This window comes from Dendrobates tinctorius, unplaced genomic scaffold (assembly GCF_039654945.1).
Source record: "Dendrobates tinctorius isolate UK_male_01 unplaced genomic scaffold, ASM3965494v1 ptg000124l, whole genome shotgun sequence".
Lineage (NCBI taxonomy): Eukaryota > Metazoa > Chordata > Amphibia > Anura > Dendrobatidae > Dendrobates > Dendrobates tinctorius.
In genome coordinates, this window is record NW_027361792.1 from 4,464,768 (window position 1) to 4,484,714 (window position 19,947).

At 42.7% G+C, this 19,947-nt stretch overlaps 1 protein-coding gene across 9 annotated transcripts in view; it reads right to left on the minus strand.

Annotated features, from left to right (window-relative positions):
* Window positions 1-556: 556 nt before the first annotated feature.
* The window catches only part of SHANK2 (SH3 and multiple ankyrin repeat domains 2), a 641,049-nt gene continuing 621,658 nt past the window's right edge, over window positions 557-19,947 (minus strand). For all 9 annotated transcript variants that reach the window (XM_073541767.1, XM_073541764.1, XM_073541768.1 and 6 more), the window contains 2 exons: window positions 14,550-16,941; window positions 557-3,634 (listed from right to left, as the gene is read on the minus strand). In XM_073541767.1, coding sequence (XP_073397868.1) covers window positions 3,079-3,634; window positions 14,550-16,941 — 2,948 coding nt within the window. In that variant the 3' untranslated portion in view covers window positions 557-3,078. The remainder of the gene's footprint in view (window positions 3,635-14,549; window positions 16,942-19,947) is intronic.

A 19,947-nucleotide genomic window follows, 5' to 3' on the forward strand; every position in this document is an offset into this window, starting at 1 on the left:
TCATAAAGGCCGCTGTTTTGTACGTCACGTGAGCGCTGGAATAATGTGGGCCAAATTCATTAAGAGTTGGGCGGATCTTTTACCTTCCATGCGTCACCACATTGGGCTGGCGTACATTTCTATAGTAATTTACACCACTCCTGTGGCCTAAATTATGATGTCACAGCGTGTCCTGCTGATCTGTACCCATAGATGTGGGAGCTGACTGGGACTTGAATAAACGCCAAAATCCGCAACATTTTTCCACAACTTTGTGTTGTGCAAAAAAAAAAAAAAAACCTGTGCGACATTTCAAGTGGTTTTACACCAGAATTCTGTTGAAAATTGCTTGATAAATTGGAACATTTTGAAACAGTTTTTCATGTGGATTTTGGAGTGGAAATCACTTGCTTTGGCCTTAAAACTGAAAACTGCACGATTCCAGCTGCTTTCTGTTAAATCAATCACATTCTCAGTCCCTTCACATTACAATCTCTGATGCAACCTGATGTATTCAGTAATCTCGTTCCCTCCCTTCTTTATAGAGTGTAAAAAACATTAATTCAAGAGAGTTGGCAACTTGGTATCATTTTTATTGAATCAAAAAAAAACCAAAAAACATTATTTTGTCTGCAATCAGAGCCACAATCTTAGTGCAATATATTTATTTCTTACAGTAATTTGGTTGCCATACAATATAGTATTGAGGATTTGGAAAAAGTGCAATTACAGTAGCTTGAATTATTATTTTTTAATTTAATTTTTTTTTAAATTTGTTCTTTATCATTTGGAATTAAAAGCACAAAAAATACAGCAACATTAACAATGTGAACACAGGCGGTAACACAAACTAGAGAAACAGACGCACTTTAAAGAAAGTGTGTGTGGGGGGCATCTGTGCTAAGTGTAGGCTCTGATATGGTCTAATCCAAATTAAGTTTGTGTTCCGCAGATTTCCCAAAACGTAATTTAATGAAACAAGTTATCACAGGGCGAAATGCAAAGAAAAAAAAAAAAATAAAATAAATAAAGACCCCTGTGATGTAGTTAAACAGTCACACCTAGTCATTTGTATAATGTAACAAAATAATCCAAGGAGAATCACAGAATTTCTCCATCACTGGCAGCTGTGCAAGTTTTACACAATTTACAAGATAAATTTGTTTTTTTTATTTTTGTAAAGTTTTGGTGTTCTATACACAGAAATTACATAAACTAGATGTCAAGAAAAAGTCTCTTAAATTACACTATTTAACAAAAAGTTCTAACCTAAAACTCCCCCAGCGACTGCGCGTGTGATTCAGGATTTTTTTTTATCTGTACGGTTTTCTCGTACATTAGGGGGGCCGGTGGGCTCTGGTGGCATGGCTCACACTGTGCCGTACCGATATACTAAATATATTTATGACAACTCTTTGTAAATGTTTTTTCTTAATAGCAAATATGGACGATCACCTTTACGCCCCATACATCCTTCCATAAGACACCATGTAAAAATAGACTATATATTTAGCTCTTTAAATCGTGTTTCTAGTAAATATAAGTTTGTTGGGTGCTTGTAGGGAAAAAAAAAAAAAGCACATACTCAAAGCTAAAAATGAAAACAGAAACACATCCATTCAAGGGTCTTTGCTATTCAAACACTGATCAATCACCTACACACAGCGAAGACTGATCCAAAAGTCTTTCCATAGAGATGCGCTCGGGCTTCGGTGAGATCTCTGCTGCCTAAGAGGGAAGCATAGCGGCTCTCGCTGTGTGTAGACCAATGTTCCCCAACTCCAGTCCTCAAGGCCCACCAACAGGTCATGTTTTCAGGATTTCCTATGTATTGCACAGGTGAAGCCATTATCATCTCGGCAATACTAAGGAAATCCTGAAAACATGACCTGTTGGTGGGCCTTGAGGACTGGAGTTGAGGAACACTGGTGTAGATGACGGGTTTACTAGAATTCAATGTGAAGGCAAATTTTTCAATCTTAATGTCTTCCGTAGTCATCTCTTTCCACAGCGATGACCAAACGCAAGCGCATATCAATAACTGGCACGTCAGAGAGGTAATACCATATTCATTCTATACAAAAAATAAATAACATGGCCTTTCTGATATCTATCTTCTGAAGCTATCACCAAGTGGAAGACAACGATGGCTGCAAAATCATTTCTACACTTTGTAACAGGGTTGAGAAGTTCCACTACGTAACCATGGACTAAGAGAAAAAAAAACCCTTAAAAGCATAAGTTTGTGGTTTGATTCGTTTTTGTAGGTAGTCTTGCCCCAGCTGTAAAAAAAAACAAACAAACTGGAAAACAACCAAAAACTGTCTCAAGTAAAACACCTTTTTGTTTGTTTTTTTTTTTTTTGTGTATATTTTTTTTTTTTTACTTTATTACAATGATAAATTTCAACTTTGATACAAATTAGTACCTGCAAAATAATACCACATAAGATCTACAACCCCTTCCAGTCTCAGCCCGCAGTAGAGGGGTGGGGGGAGGCGAAGGAGGGTCACCTAGCCGAAAAAAAAGAAAATCCAAAAACCTGCAGAGGCCTCCCTGACGCTGAACGAGGGGGATACATGACTTGTTTCCATTAATGGTTGGAGTTAATTTCTTCTCTATTTTTCAGTAATCGCTGCATTATCCGTACCCACTTCTGAAGAAAGATTTGTTCTTCTGCAAAGAAGTTTCTATAAAGGTAGAAAATACAACTCAGCTCAGCTGGTTCAGATGCATTCAAATGAGGTGGATTTTTTTTTTTTTCTTTATTTTTTTTAAAAAAAGGTTTTCTAATGTTTTTGCTTTTATTTTCCAAATATTTATTCCACAGAAATAGAATTATTAAATCACAAAAGTTTTCCTCTGTTTTCTTTCAACAACTAAAGTGGCACGAAGGCTGCCCAGTAGACCAGCCACTTATCTCCTTCAAATATTGTGCTTATAAATTATCTGTACAGCTATTTAAACTTGCAGTAAAGAAAGAGATTTTTTCAATTAAGATTTTTTTTTTTTAAATATTGTTTTAAGGGGCTGTTAAGAATTTTTTTTTTTTTAATATCGAGTTGGGAAAGAAAAACAAAGCGGCAACAAAAGATACTTCTATCTGTCCAAGAGTTGCTTTAGTGCTCGCTCTATGTTCATTCGATGCCCTACTCTTGTCACCCCGAGGTCTATCAAATCTTCTTTTTGCAGGCTTGGTAGATGGGTCCCGTCAATTTCATTGTCCATAAACATCTCTTTGTGTTCTCCGAGGTGTAGACTTTCCAGCCAGTCGGCTACATCTTGTTTAGTCCACATGTGGACAGGCTTTGCTGAAAAAGGCTTATTGGAAATTGGCTGTTGTAAAATCGATGGAGAGGGGGATCTGCTTCTCCCCATGTTCATCCCAAAAAGATCCCCTGTAGGGGGCGGAGTGGGCAGAATAAAGACATCAGAAATGGAGGCAGGTGGCGCAGATAGGGGACCAGGTTTGATATCTCTGGTGATCTCGGCAGGCGACACCACAGGGCTTGGGGCTCGTCTCATCCCAGCAATCCTGCCATCGAATTCGGGGGTCCTGTTCTGCAGGGTAATTGGCTGGTTGGCTCCAGGACGGACAGTGAAAGTGACTGTGGTGTTTCTGTTACCTGAGACAGTACTCAATACATCTGTGCCCCTATGGAGAGAGAATGAAGACGTTAGGGTGGTATTCAGCTCATTGCTTGGTCTATGATCATAAGAGAATAAAAAGGGAAACTAAACACTGAAAAGGAGCAGATCACCTATACAGGGATGAAAAGGAACCAGCGGCAATCCCAGTATTACTATATAACAATGTGAGCGTTCTCTGTATGACACGAAGCAATTTTCTTTTTTTTTTTTTTTTTTTAAATCTAATGTTAATTCGATAATTCTGATTACTCAAATATACATTGTAATCTTTACTGCAGTCTGTGCTTTTATTTGTCAAAGAACTCAGACTCCCTATCATAAACGGGATGATGTCACAAGCACCCCGTCCCTTTTACCGTCCACCAAGGACCGTATGGTCTGTACGCTGTGGTGACCGCTCTTGCAGCTCAGCCCCATGAATGTAAATGGGAGCCGCAGTACCAGGTATAATGACTACAAAATACACAGTGATGGGCCTAACTGCCTGCAACTTCAGTCAGCTAATCGCTGAGCTGTTGATTGCTTTTTGTTTATAACTGTTGTATTCTTTTTTTTGGAGACTTTTTTTATTTAATTGCATGAAATTTGGGCTGAAAGTCAATTTTGTGCAGTTGGATTTTGCTTCAAATTTTAGACAGTTTGCCTTCTACAGCCTCTGAGTGTCTATTGATGACTGCGTAATGAGTTAACTGAGAAATGATCAGTGAGCTGCTCTGACAGTGATTTTGTAACTAGAGATGAGCAAACATCGGCGGTTCCCTCCTTATTCGGCAAGCTATAGCGCATACCGAAGAAGCTGCATCGGGAACCCGGATACCTGGAACGCTCCTAATAATCAGCTGTTCAGCGCAGCAGCTGCATGTGTCGCGGCTGCGTGACAGTCACAACACACAGGCTCTCTACGCATTTGTTGAGAATGTCACACAGCCGTGACACATGCAGCTGATTATTGGGAGCGTTCCAGGTATCTGGGTTCCCGATGCAGCTTCTTCGGTAAGCCTGTTTCACATTTCCGTCTTTCAAGGTCAGTCAAAATCCGCCAGGCGGTTAAAAAACGGATCCGTCTCCGTCATGGGCCAAACTGATGGCACAGGATCTGTTTTGTATACGAATCCGCTGCAACTGGTAAGAGGGTGAAATTTAAAGCAACTGCTGCCTGGAAAAACGAGAGAGGGAGAGGGATATTTTGTATCTGCCGGGCATGCGCAATACAAAATAGCGGACCGTCGCTCTGAAAAAACGTCTCCTCCGCCCGGGAGCCGCTAAAATTCTGACGGATCCGTCAAACGGGTGAGTCAGTCAAAATCCGCCGCTAATGTAAGTCTATGGGGAAAAAAATGGATCCGCCAGAAAAGGGGCGGATCCTTTTTTTTCTAAAAGTGGCGGATTTTGACTGACGTCAAAAAACGGAAATGTGAAACAGGCCTAAGCGTTATAGCTTGCCGAGTAAAGAGCGAGCCGACAATGTTCGCTCATCTCTATTTGTAACTCTTATCTGCCTTTTTCTGAGCTCCTTTCAATTGATATACACAGACCATATGAAAAATAAATGCTCAGGAAACAAAGAGCCTGCAAAACTCTTTATGAAGCAAAAATGATTTTTAGCCCAAAATACATGTATACACAATAGTCTGCAAATGTAGATAACTCGTTTTAAAGTGAATCTGACAGCAGATTTTTGCTATGTAATCTAAGGTATGGACAGGGACCCTGATTCCAACTATGTATCACTTACTTTCCTTGGTGCAGCAGTAATGATAGTCACAGTATTCTCTGCTGCAGATCTAGCAGAGCTCAGTTGTTGAGCAGTGTATTTCCCTGCCAGCAGACCGATTTTTGTCTATTTTCAGTGTATGTTATATAGTGACAGAAAGCTGCTAATCAGTGCTGGGATGGAGTTAAACTAGGAGGTAGCTAGTCCTGTAGTTAATCCCCTGCTGATAATACACTGATTTGTATTGAAACAGTAAAAACACAGACCAGTAAATGGACATCCCTGGAATCAGGGTCTCTGCTCCTTCATTAAAAAAAAAAACTGGTGACTGATTCCCTTTAAATAATAAATTTGTGGTTCCTGTAGCCACCACAAGGGGGAGCTCACTTCATACTCGAATAATTAAGTACGCTGTAAGCTCCTATGCTCCCCCTAGTGGTGTCTGCAGGCAACAAGAATTATCTTTATGCAGAATGTAAAAAAAAAATAAAACGTTTTCACCTCAGGAGACGTGAGAAAACAAACATTCACCAATATGTGAGAATATTACGACCTGTACAGCAATGGGACAGGCTGGATGCCACTTGTTGATCTCCTTTACTTTAGAGGTTGTGTTTGGTAAGTGGATTCTTTTGAGCCATATTTGAACTAAACTTCCAACTTTGGTTTGGATTGTTCTGCACCTGAAGGGTTATCAAAATCTGGAGCTTTCATTAAGCGGCAGCTGATTGATCATCTGCTCATAAGCATCTATTTATGAAGGTGCAATAGGATCTTTCGGAGCGTCTGACTGATCCATTAATGTTAATACACTTTACAGCCACCTATGAATATCCACTATACCGGTGGTACTCTATCAGTCACTTTATAGAAGAACTACTCATAATCAGCCTGCCTGCTGACTGTTTCCAGGCAATAGCAGAATTTAAAATAGTAATTACAATAAAGATGCATCCCCATAGATGTTAACTTTAACTTATGCTTCAATGTTTAGTAATACTTCATCTAAAAAAAAACTGACTTCAGGCTCGTGCCCTTGTGGTTTACTATGGGATCCAGCATATTTCTCCTGGAGGGATCATCTCAAAGTCTATGCACAGTGGAAAGCAGAAGCCGTATAGTGAATCCCATCCAGCAGGTAACTGCCTGACAGAGAGCACCAAGGCCGGTGCCCTGGCATTCTGCATGTGAATATTTCATGCCCCGCTTTACTACTGTATTATAGCTGGTGCATTATTAATGGAGCCCCGCATGTCCCCACAGACATCCGTGTCACTCCGGCTGTTCATCATCCCCTCCCAATTTCTATCACGTTGGATAAACATACAGTCTCCGAATCCCTGGTTCTCCAAAAAGTGCAAACATTACACTTTATATGGGTCATATAGGAGAAAAAGTGTTTATTTTTTCATTTCTGAAATCCCCAAAATTGGAGACATTGAGGCTTTTAGTGGACTGGATTCACGCATACCGTTCCCCCCCAATTTCCATCCCTTTATGATCTACTCTTGGTTGAGAAACTACAGCAAATAAAAACTTTCTCACAGCAGAAAATCCGCAAATTACCGTGTAAACTTTACTGCATTTCCGAGGGGGGAATCGGTAGTGATATCTGCAGAGTACGGTGAGGGATCACATTGTGTGAGGAGGTTAGAAAGTCATAATGCTGCAACACACAGGAGATTCTCTGCCGCCATTCTGTGGTGAGCAATGCGCTGCATATTTAGCCTGAAGCAACTATTCTTACACTTTCCTTCCTTCTGGAGGTACTCTAATATTGGAGCCGTGTGCTGCAGTTACGCCTTCTTCACTTGTCCGTTTATTAAGGGCCGCAAATACAGACACATGCACACCCACTGTATTCAATGGTGGTGCACACATTGGACATGGACTGTGTCCATGGGAAAAACCCGCAGACATGTCTTTTTTTTTTTTGTGCAGCATGGACAAAATGTGTGCCGCACACTGATGACACAGATTTTATGTACTGGCGCCTGAGAACAAGCGGTACAGTTTGCGCTGTTCTGAGGCACTGGCCAGCTGCTGAAGGCAGCGCTCAACATTGTTACCTGCTCGTGCAGAGATCAGTGCGACTAGTAGACAATGATCAGAGCTGTATTCAGTCACCGGCGCCTGGGGAGAAGCGGTACATGTTGCACTGATCCCAGGCGCCGGCGGATGCTGAAGGCAGCTCTCATCGTCGCCTGGTGGCACTGAGATCAGTGTGACCAGGAGACAATGATGGGAGTTATATTCAGCAGCAGCTGTGTAACTACTGTGTAAAATAAAGAATTAAAAAAAAAAAAATATGGTGTGGGTTCCTGCACAATTTTCATAACCAGTAGAGGGAAAGCCCACAGCTGGGAGCTAATGTTAATAATCTGGGACAAGGGACAATATTCCATTATCCCATAAGGTTCCCAGGTCATTGATAACAGCTCATAGTTGTTTGCTTAGCCTTTCCTGGTAAATTTACAGGGGATTCCAGAAAAAAAAAAATGACGTAATGTCGTTCCTATAATTTCAAACCAGCAAAGGCTAATTAGATAGCTGGGGGCTGATATTAATAGCCTGGGAAAGGTCAGAGATACTGCTTAACCCCCCCCCCCAGGTTACCGACATCAGCCCTCAGCCATCCCACATATGGCGCATCCACAAGATGCAACCCTGTTAGTGGGAAGAGCGAGGCTCAGAGCCTGATGTGGCACATCTTAGCCTTTGCTGATTTGAATTTATAGGGGGACTCTACGTCATTCTATTTCTGAGGTCCCCTGTCAATTCAAGAGGAAAGGCTCAGGAAACAGCGGTGAGCTGATATTAATAGCCTGGGAACCTTATCGGGTATAGTCCCTTGTCCCAGATTGTTAGCATTAGCCCCCAGTTGTGTGCTTTCCCTCTGCTGGTTATGAAAATTGTGCAGGAGCCCAAGCCGTTTTTTTATTTAATTATTTATTTTTACACAGGAAGGACACAGCTGCTGCTGAATACAACTCCACATCATTTTCCCTTCTTCACGCTAACCAATTAGCGACCTGGAGACAATGATGAGAGCAGCCTTCAGCCACCAGCGCCTGGGATCATCGTGAACTGAACTGCTTTTCCCAAGTACATGTCACGTGGACGGCACACGGACAGCAAACGCACACACAGATATCACATACGTGCATACGGATGGCACATGGACACAGACCACGGATCTCACCGTACTGATTTTTCCTGTACAGGAATCGCCAGAACTTGTGAAGGAGGCCTAAAGCAGAGTGTAAGGTGCAGAAGTAAATCATAGACAGTGTTCAATACTGTAAATACTGACATGTGACCAGTGTGAGATTCGGAAGATGTGAATGGTCTGGGTTTTTTTTGCTTTTTCGGCTTACAATTTATAAAATCAAAATACATATAGTCCTCACAATAATCCAGTATTCCTCCCTTAGTAGTGAGCTTTTGTATCTCATCATAGGTGCGCTGGAAGCTGTTCTGTACAACAGCTCCCATTTTGATTTTTCTTTTTTGTTTGTCTTGCCTGTATTCTTCCAAATAACCACAAGGTGGTGATGCAGCACAATGACAAACTCATCCAGGATGAATGACAGATGACCACTCTGTGACTACATTATTATGGGAACCCAGACCCTCCCATGTGTCACATCTGTTTTGTTGGTACTAATAGGAGTCCTTTATCATCAGCTTCAGACTCTGGATTGTTAAAGCAACTTTGAGTAAAAGCTCCAAGACTTTCCATTTCCATACAGATATAAAATCACCTTATTTTAAGGCAGCGGCACAACATTTTGGCTTGTATATCTCCATAACTGGTTGCATCACTGTGTACATACATTACTGATCCTGTACCGATCTTGAGTTACATCCTGTATTATACCTCAGAGCTGCACTCACTGTGTACATACATTACTGATCCTGTATTATACTCCAGAGCTGCACTCACTATTCTGCTGGTGAAGTCACTGTGTGCACTGCATACATTACATTACATTACTGATGCTGAGTTACATCCTGTATTATAACGCAGAGAGCTACACTCACTATTCTGCTGGTGCACGCACTGTGTACATACATTACTGATCCTGAGTTACATCCTGTATTATACTCCAGAGCTGCACTCACTATTCTGCCGCTGCAGTCACTGTGTACATAATTACATTACTGATCCTGAGTTACATCCTGTATTATACCCCAGAGCTGCACTCACTATTCTGCTGCTGCAGTCACTGTGTACATACATTACTGATCCTGAATTACATCCTGTATTATACTCCAGAGCTGCACTCACTATTCTGCTGGTGAAGTCACTGTGTACATACATTACATTACTGATCCTGAGTTACATCCTGTATTATACTCCAGAGCTGCACTCACTATTCTGTTGGTGCAGTCACTGTGTACATACATTACATTACTGATCCTGAGTTACATCCTGTATTATAATCCAGAGCTGCACTCACTATTCTGTTGGTGCAGTCACTGTGTACATATATTACATTACTGATCCTGAGTTACATCCTGTATTATACTCCAGAGCTGTCTCGAGTGCACTGTTTGGCGGGTGTCATTGCTCGACCGGAGTGGTCTGAGCAGAGGGGGGGATATGTAAGAATCATGTGGGAATAGTGGATGAGGGCAGGTATATCTCGCCCAGATACCTTTCCTGCTGGTGCAGTCACTGTGTACATACATTACATTACTGATCCTGAGTTACATCCTGCATTATACCCCAGAGCTGCACTCACTATTCTGCTGGTGCAGTCACTGGGTACATACATTACATTACTGATCCTGAGTTACCTCCTGTATTATACTCCACAGCTGCACTCACTATTCTGCTGGTGCAGTCACTGTGTACATACATTACTGATCCTGAGTTACATCCTGCATTATACCCCAGAGCTGCACTCACTATTCTGCTGGTGCAGTCACTGTGTACATACATTACATTACTGATCCTGAGTTACATCCTGTATTATACTCCAGAGCTGCACTCACTATTCTGCTGGTGCAGTCACTGAATACATACATTACTGATCCTGAGTTACATCCTGTATTATACCCCAGAGCTGCACTCACTATTCTGCTGGTGCAGTCACTGTGTACATACATTACATTACTGATCCTGAGTTACATCCTGTATTATACTCCAGAGCTGCACTCACTATTCTGCTGGTGCAGTCACTGTGTACATACATTACTAATCCTGAGTTACATCCTGTATTATACTCCAGAGCTGCACTCACTATTCTGCTGATGAAGTCACTGTGTACATACATACATTACTGATCCTGAGTTATATCCTGTATTATGCTCCAGAGCTGCACTCACTATTCTGCTGGTGCAGTCACTGTGTACATACATTACATTACTGATCCTGAGTTACACCCTGTATTATACTCCAGAGCTGCACTCACTATTCTGCTGATGCAGTCACTGTGTACATACGTTGCATTACTGATCCTGAGTTACACCCTGTATTATACTCCAGAGCTGCACTCACTATTCTGCTGGTGCAGTCACTGTGTACATACATTACATTACTGATCCTGAGTTATATCCTGTATTATACTCCAGAGCTGCACTCACTATTCTGCTGGTGCAGTCACTGTGTACATACATCACTGATCCTGAGTTACATCCTGTATTATGCTCCAGAGCTGCACTCACTATTCTGCTGATGCAGTCACTGTGTACATACGTTACATTACTGATGCTGAGCTACACCCTGTATTATACTCCAGAGCTGCACTCACTATTCTGCTGATGCAGTCACTGTGTACATACGTTACATTACTGATCCTGAGTTACACCCTGTATTATACTCCAGAGCTGCACTCACTATTCTGCTGGTGCAGTCACTGTGTACATACATTACATTACTGATCCTGAGTTATATCCTGTATTATACTCCAGAGCTGCACTCACTATTCTGCTGGTGCAGTCACTGTGTACATACATCACTGATCCTGAGTTACATCCTGTATTATGCTCCAGAGCTGCACTCACTATTCTGCTGATGCAGTCACTGTGTACATACGTTACATTACTGATGCTGAGCTACACCCTGTATTATACTCCAGAGCTGCACTCACTATTCTGCTGGTGCAGTCACTGTGTACATACATTACATTACTGATCCTGAGTTACATCCTGTATTATACTCCAGAGCTGCACTCACTATTCTGCTGGTGCAGTCACTGTGTACATACATTACTGATCCTGAGTTACCTCCTGTATTATACCCCAGAGCTGCACTCACTATTCTGCTGGTGCAGTCACTGTGTACATACATTACATTACTGATCCTGAGTTACATCCTGTATTATACTCCAGAGCTGCACTCACTATTCTGCTGGTGCAGTCACTGTGTACATACATTACATTACTGATCCTGAGTTACATCCTGTATTATACTCCAGAGCTGCACTCACTATTCTGCTGGTGCAGTCACTGTGTACATACATTACAGATCCTGAGTTACATCCTGTATTATACCCCAGAGCTGCACTCACTATTCTGCTGGTGCAGTCACTGTATACATACATTACTGATCTTGAGTTGCATCCTGTATTAAGAAGGACTCTCAATACACAACACAGCCTGGCTGGAGCCGCTGGTAAATGATGAACTGCACATGACTACTAGAAAAGCAGCTTAATGCAGGATGGTGAGGTTTGTAGGTATGTATAGATGTTGGCATCAAGTGTCTGGTGTATTGCAGCCTTTCTGTAGCTGTCACTGTTTTCATCATTCTATATCCATGTTATAAATTACCATATAATTCTGCCAGGAGGATGAAGACGCTCAGGTATCATCAGCCCTTCCGGCTCAGAAAAGGTTGTTACAAGTTTAATGTAAATGATTTGGAGCCTCTGAAGTCTTTAGAGAAGATTTCCCGGAGAAAAGCATCTGTGTCGGCAGAGATCTGGGTTTTGATGTCTTTCTCTTTTTTTTTTTAGGCAATTTAGTGAATTTACACATCAAAACTTAGAGGCCGATAACATCGTGAAGTCTCTCTGTATTTGAGTGCTACTGACGGTTCAACTGGGGACATCACATTAGCCCTGGGATCTACAGGTGGACCTCCTATAATTGGTGACGTTTCATCAGATGAAGTAGTATGGGTTTTAGCGTCGTCTCTAGAAATGCTACCTGGACATTGGTGACCAATGCACTAGGGAACAGAGTAATGTTCAAGATACTTGGTTTACTGGGAAGTCATCTTGATTCATTCCTATTGAAGGGTGTTTGCAGCGCTATTCACTTCTGCATTGGGAGGCGAGTGGTCCTGATGAGGTCATTGCTGCGATCAACCAGGACACGTTAGGGTATGTGCTCACGATCAGTACACGCTGCGGGTTGGATGCTGCGCACTTGTGCAGCGTCCAGCTGTTATAGCATAGTGGATGGGATTTCGGGAAATCCCATGCCCACTATGCGTCCAGAGACTCCTGTGGTGCACCCATGAGACCGACATGCAGCACGTCTCTCCAGACCACAGCATGACTATCTTGGGGAGACACAAGTCTCCGCAAGAGAACTTTCACCTGTACAAGGTATTGGTCGCAGTATATCTGCACAGTTCAGTGAACACATTCAGATTAACCTGCGTTCTATAGATCGCAGCACTTTGGACGTAGCGAGCATGCTCTGCGTCCAAAGAGCTGCCTGTTCTAGATCATGGGCACATACCCTTAGGGACAATTGCTTTGACTTCTGGGATTAGGATGTTTTTACCTATTTTGTAAGGGTATGGCCAAATAAGGGGGAGGTCGTGATACGAGTACAAAGTAAAACCGCTGCTACTTGTCACTGTGGCCGTGTCAATGCTGTCATCACTGGCTTAACGCTAAGAGGGAAATTCATGTTGTCTGGTGTTATACACCAATCTTGTTCAAAAGTCTATGTTGGTAAATGTGCCAAAGTTATAAATGGGGTTGTCCTGGCTTGGCACAAATGTCTGCAGTGATGCTGTGTGACTGCCAAATCATGACAAGACGCTGGGGCCCATGCTACCACAATTCCCCAGTGTTCCCAATGCGAGTTCATGTTCTGACTACATTCATCTGGCTTCTCTTCTATTAAGAGAAGTTGAGCAAGTGTGCAAATCACATACATATTGTCACGCGATCGCCCACCCACACCACACATTGTCACTGCAGACTTTTGTCACTGCAGACTTTTGTCCCAACAAAGGACAACCCCTTTAAGAGGAATAAAACATTTGGCCGCTGCGGATCCGCAGCAGTTTTTGCTGCGGTGTACAGTAGCATTCTAACCTATGGAGAAAAAAAAACCCGCTGTGCAGACGCTGCAGAACTTTCCACGCGGATTTGTTGCGGTTTCAAAACCACAGAAAGAATTGACAAGTCAATTCGTTCTGAGGATTCCGCTGCGGTTTGCCATCTCCTCCATTGTGGAGATGAAAAACCGCAGGTCTTTTGACCTGCAGATTTACCTGCGGATTTTACAAAATCCGTGCGGCCAAATCCGCAGAGCATTCTGCAGTGTGTGCACATACCCTTAAAGAATTTAGTGCAACTTTCAAGCTGCTTGTTTACCAAAGTCAGAAAACGATGAACATTTCTGCTATGATTGGAGGAAGTTTCTGTCTGAGATTATAGTGAAACTGTTGGGCCATGCGAGAGCACGACCCTGCCACTAAGCTCCACACACTCCTCAGAAAAGCGCTGGACGTAAAAATGCCAGAAGTTGCAAATGTCTTTCACAACTTCAAGTTCCAGTCACTGCTACCAGTATAATTCAGCAAGTGCGAATACGAGACCTGGGCCCGACACTCACTGTTATAGATAAGGGGACATTCAATAACATGCGTAAGTATACGAGAATCATTATCACTGCGAATGAGCTGTATGGCTGCAAGTATAGAGGGGACGTTCTCTTCTGTGGCATCAGGGGCGCAGTAGTGACGGCTCCCTGCACATTTCTTATAGCGGCGCCCCTACACCAGCCAAATCATTGGTAAAACAGTTTAACGACTATACCAATCCAGGCTATGTGAAAGCCATTATTTCCATGCAGCCGGTGTCTGGTTTACTTCTCCCTGGTAACGTTACATTTGAATGAATATTTTTCTTTTTCTCTTACACTTTCACTAACCCAAACATTAAACCCAGAGCTAGATATAGACAGAGTGACCAATGGCAATGGAGTAGCATGTAAAAAGCTGTTACTGTACCTTGTGCTGAGACATGGGGGTTTCATTCCAGTGGTTGAATCTAATCCTTCCCCCAGATTTGTGGCCTTCTCTCTGTTCATTTGTTGCAATATGGAATTTAATTCACTAATGACATTGGCTTTGGGACTTGGCATGATTAGACTTCTCATCTCTGGGACATCGCCCCATAACTTGGAGGTCCTTAGATAGCCAGCTTTTGATAAACTGGGCTGCATCCCTAGCGGGGGAGGGGGTGGAGCAGGGGGAGGGATAACAAAAGTGTCTATGTTTTCTTCCAGGACGGCGTCCTTAAAAAGTGCATTGCTTTTGTTGATTATGGGCTTCACTTTTGGCTTTGGAGGTACTGGGGGTTTGTCCACTAGAAACGCTTGCCCATCTGCATAGACTGTACATGTGTCCAAATTTTCACCACCCTCTGAGGATAACGTAGATATGCTGGAGACAGTGGAAATAGTGCTAGTTGTCTCTAAGTGATGGTCGCTGCCACTGCGGCTGTCCACCTCCTCGATCCCAGAGTCTGTGACGTTATCAAAGCTTTCTGGGTGTTGCATGTACGAGGCAGGCAGGCAGTTCGACAGAGCCCCAGGCTTTTTACTTTCTAGAGAAATAGAGGCAACATTGGGATGATACGAACCAGGGGGAAGGGTGCCATTCTTCCTCTGCATCAACAAGTCTGCCAGTGTAGCTGCTGGCATTGCAGAGACATCCTCAGGAATATCAAAACTGTTGGCAAATTCAAGAGGAGGAGGCAGTGGCTCCGTGAAAATAAAGTCCTCATCGACATCTATTGAGGCAAAAGGTGGAGGAGGGATGCGGAACGGTAGGATGACCGGTTCATCCACAGAGCAGACGGAAACAATGGCTTTATTGGGGGGCGCTGGCAAGCTGGCATCACTTGTTTTGGGTAACGCGTTCTCTACATTATCATTGGGTTCGGCTGCTGGAGTTTCTGTAGTCTGATTCTCTGGAGAAGCCTCTTTTTCTACATCTTCGTTGTCATTAAGTAGATTCTCTGCTTTGGAGGCATCTACCGTATGTACCATGAGCAATCCGGCGGTCTTCTGCTGTGAGGTGTCCATAATGTTGATCAGCATATTCTTTTTTTCTTCATGACGTTTTTCTTCCTTCACCGTTTCTGTGTCATGTTTACTTTCGGTCTCCTGTCTTTTTAACACCCCGCGTTGATTTTGCCTATTGGTACTGCTGACTGCAGCGGGAAATGAACTTTCTGCATTGGGCCGAAGCTTTGTATCGATGAAAAGAGGCTTATTGAGATCGGACTTGTCTACTTCCGGGGGACTAGGACTGGGTTGACTTTGCTCTTTCATTGCTCGGTCTCTAGCAGCTAATGCCAGTGCCAATGGAGAATTAGGATCTAGTAACTTCCCAGTCACTGGATGCATGTAATTTCCAGAAACATTAATCCCTTTAGTTGTGTTGTTTTCATGTCCCTTTCCTTTTCCTGGTCGCACATTGTTTGCATCCCCATGGTTTCCGAATGCATTAGCCGTTCGGCTTAAAATTAGCGAAGATGGGCCTACAAATTGCTTAAAGCTCTCCTCATTACAGAACATGCCCTCATCGATGGACTTGGAGTGCCGTAACCTGGGACTGGGTGTCGGTCCGACACTTTCATCTCCCAGGTCCGTAGACAAGAATGCCGGAGAGTTTCGCCTGGCCTCTAATCTTTTTTCCCTGTCCCTCACTGCTCCGGCAATGGCTGCAGCAAACGGACCGGTGACATTGAGGGAGTCATCTGGCCTTAGCTGTCCTTGCTGCTCCGAGGTTTGCAGGTCTGTCTCCATGCTACTTCCCTGGCTGCTCTTTCCGCTGCTGCTAGTTGAAGGTTCTTTGATGATGATGGTTGGGATGGGAATGGAGCAGGTTTTCTCTGGGCTATCCTCCACATTAGACTGCTTGACAAGCATACCCTTCCGCCTAGCAGGTTTCGCTGGCACGTATACAGCTTTATTTCCTAACTTTCCGACTTCTGAGTAAGGGTTTTCAGGTAATTGGCCTCTCTTACTTACAAAGTTCTGTTGGGATGACATTTTAGAACTATAAAGATCTTCAGAGTCTAATGAAAACCTATCTGTCTCACGTCTGTAATACATGCCCTTGTCTCTCATTATCGTGCCCATGTTATCCGACCGCACAGCCGGGAGAGGAGACTTTGCACCTGTAATCTGGTTAAACGTAGGCTTAATGGTTCCATATCCTCTGGGAGATGGAGACTTGGGTGAATTAAATGGTGAGGGGGATGGAGGAGGCGGTGATGGAGGTAAAGTTGCTGGAGGGGGTGGAATATCTTCTGAGGCATCGGGCATAGATAAGCTTCTTGTAAACTTCAACATTGGAGGAGCCAAAAATTGCCTTTCTTCTTCAGTTATACCTGAAACCACAAAGAGCAGAGTATAAGAGAATTATCATAGCTTCATGACTAAGGGTATTCCTAAATATACAGGGGAAATCTGTCATAAGGTTTAGGCTCTGTGCACTTTGCTTTCTTATATGCTCCAATTCATCGAAAACAAGATCCACAAGATAGTTGAAGAAGACCACCACCGATCATAAGACTCCAGCATCCCCTGTTTGAATGGATCAGTGGTCAAACGTGCACTGCTGCTCCATTTTGAGTCTATGGGATTGATGAAGATAGCGGAGTGCAGGGATCGGCTATATCTGACCGTCCCACAGACAATGGGGACTCAAGAACCCCCTATTCTTGTGATCGGTGGGACTCCTACCAATAGGACAATTATATCTATCCAAAGGATGTAATATTGTTTCAAGCTCTATTGTGTTAGATTACAGGCCTCGTTTACATTACGTACTGGACCAATAAGGACCTCACATGAACAGAAATGCCTTAAAGGAGTTTTCCAGGCTTCTGATACTGATGGGACTATCTTCTGGATAGGTCATCTATGTCAGATCAGTGGGAATCTGAAACCTGTTCACTCCCACTGATCAGCTGTTCTCTATGGTGGGGCTAGATGTACAAGGTGAACAGAGCTGGAACAGCACTGCGCCATACACTGCACAGTGGCCGTTCTTAGGTACTGCAACTCAGCTGTCACAGAAGTGATGAGTTTCACAGTACCCAAGAGGGGCCACTGGAGTGCAGAGCAGTGATGTTCCAATGAACTTCAGACGTCCACATCAGTGGGGGACAGGTCATCAATACTGGAAGCTCGGAGAATCCCTTTAACTCCGGGTTCCTGATTTTTTTTGAAGGTGTCCTGTATGGCTATGTCACAGGTTGATTTTTAGCTAAATTTAATTTACTGGTCAACTGCCAAAAAAACCCTGACTCCATCTCTGGCTTATATGCAGCAGCCTATAGCTGCTGGATTTGTATATGTTCTACCTGCTGCTATTATTACTTTCCATCATGGTACAGACACGCGGTTATGACCAGCAAAAGAAATTGAGTGCCGAGCCTCATGTTTTACAAGTGGTGGAGACTAAACCATGGAGGTGATGCTGGTTGCAGACACTCAGCAATCTCGGTACATTGAGACGTCATCTGATTGATTGTGTGGATACTATTTGTCTGCACTCGTTATGTTTTAATGCATTTAATGATTTTTGGACACTATAATATAGATTTACCCTGATGTTCTTGACTGTACTTCAGTCATGCAACAATCATTAAACCGTCCCGTCTCCACCACTTTTTATACATGAGGCCCCCGCCAATCATAAAGTGATGGCACTATACCATCATCTGATAAGGTGTGAATACCCCCTTTAACTTTCAGCGATTAGAGAGAAGTATAAAGGTAGTATAAACCAGTCACAGTAACGATGAAGGCCTAAAATTAGGAGCAGAATTAACTGGCAACACCACAGTGAGCTGAAAAGTACAAATGGGATGGCGTATTTTATGAATCGAGAATATCTTTGTGTCTCGTGAAAAATAAACAAATATAGTGAACATTTGTCATCCATTTTCCATTGACAAAGGTTCTGTTTCAAGTACTAGAAGCTTTGGTTGGACTTTTCAGTACGAGTTGTGTGTGTCGGACCCTCGATGTGAATATTCCCCATTTAATACCATTTGGGCTTTTTTTTTTTTTTTTTTTTAAACAAGTTAAAACTTCTGTGATTAAATTCTGAATACATTTCTATTATGGTAAAAGTTGTATACACAAATTCAAAGCATAATTTTCTGGCTTGCGGCAACCACTAGAGGAAGCTTAGGGCTTTAGTGAATACAGCCAAATAGTGAAGGGTTTTATAGAAAAGTGGCTCCTATCACAAAACTAAAAAGATTTCTCAGCACAGCGGTTTGGATCTATAAATTACAAGATTATTAATAGTAGACATTTACTTAAGGATTTGGCTACATGGCAACTTGTGGCCACACAACAGGAGGTCACTATATCATGCTGCTTAAAGGGATTATCCAGGACTATGATTTTGGGTCTCACCAATCTGAAATCAATGACCTAGGCCAATAATTTCTTAGTCATGGAAATCCCTTTGAAGAGTGAGTAAACTTTTTTTTTTTATTAAGTTATACTGAATAAATGGCAAAGTTATGAATTTTGGGTGTACACTTCATAAGTTTATTTGGCTTTCTAGAATCAGAGTTGAGGAGGAAAAGTCACATACACAAATTGCTTCAGAGCAGTTAAAACCCTTTTCTAAAAGAACATGAACGACCATGCAAAAATTCAATTATATATATATATTAATTATACAGTGGGTACAGAAAGTATTCAGACCCCTTTACATTTTTTCACTCTTGTTTCATTGCAGCCATTTGGGAAATTCAGAAAAGTTCATTTTTTTTCTCATTAATGTACACTCTGCACCCCATCTTGACTGAAAAAAAACAACAAATGGAAATGTAGAAATTTTTGCAAATTTAATAAAAAAGAAAAACTGAAATCTCACATGGTCATAAGTCTTCAGCCCCTTTGCTCAGTATTGAGTAGAAGCACCTTTTCAGCTAGTACAGCCATGAGTCTTCTTGGGAATGATGCCACAAGTTTTTCACCCCTGGATTTGGGGATCCTCTGCCATTCTTCCTTGCAGATCCTCTCCAGTTCCGTCAGGTTGGATGGTGAACGTTGGTGGACAGCCATTTTCAGGTCTCTCCAGAGATGCTCCATTGGGTTTAGGTCAGGGCTCTGGCTGGGCCAGTCAGGAATGGTCACAGAGTTGTTCTGAAGCCACTCCTTTGTTATTTTAGCTGTGGGCTTAGGGTCATTGTCTTGTTGGAAGGTGAACCTTTGGCCAAGTCTGAGGTGCAGAGCACTCTGCAAGAGGTTTTCATCCAGGATATCTCTGTACTTGGCTGCATTCATGTTTCCTTCAATTGCAACCAGTCGTCCCTGTCCCTGCAGCTGAAAAACACCCCCATAGCATGATGACGCCACCACCATGT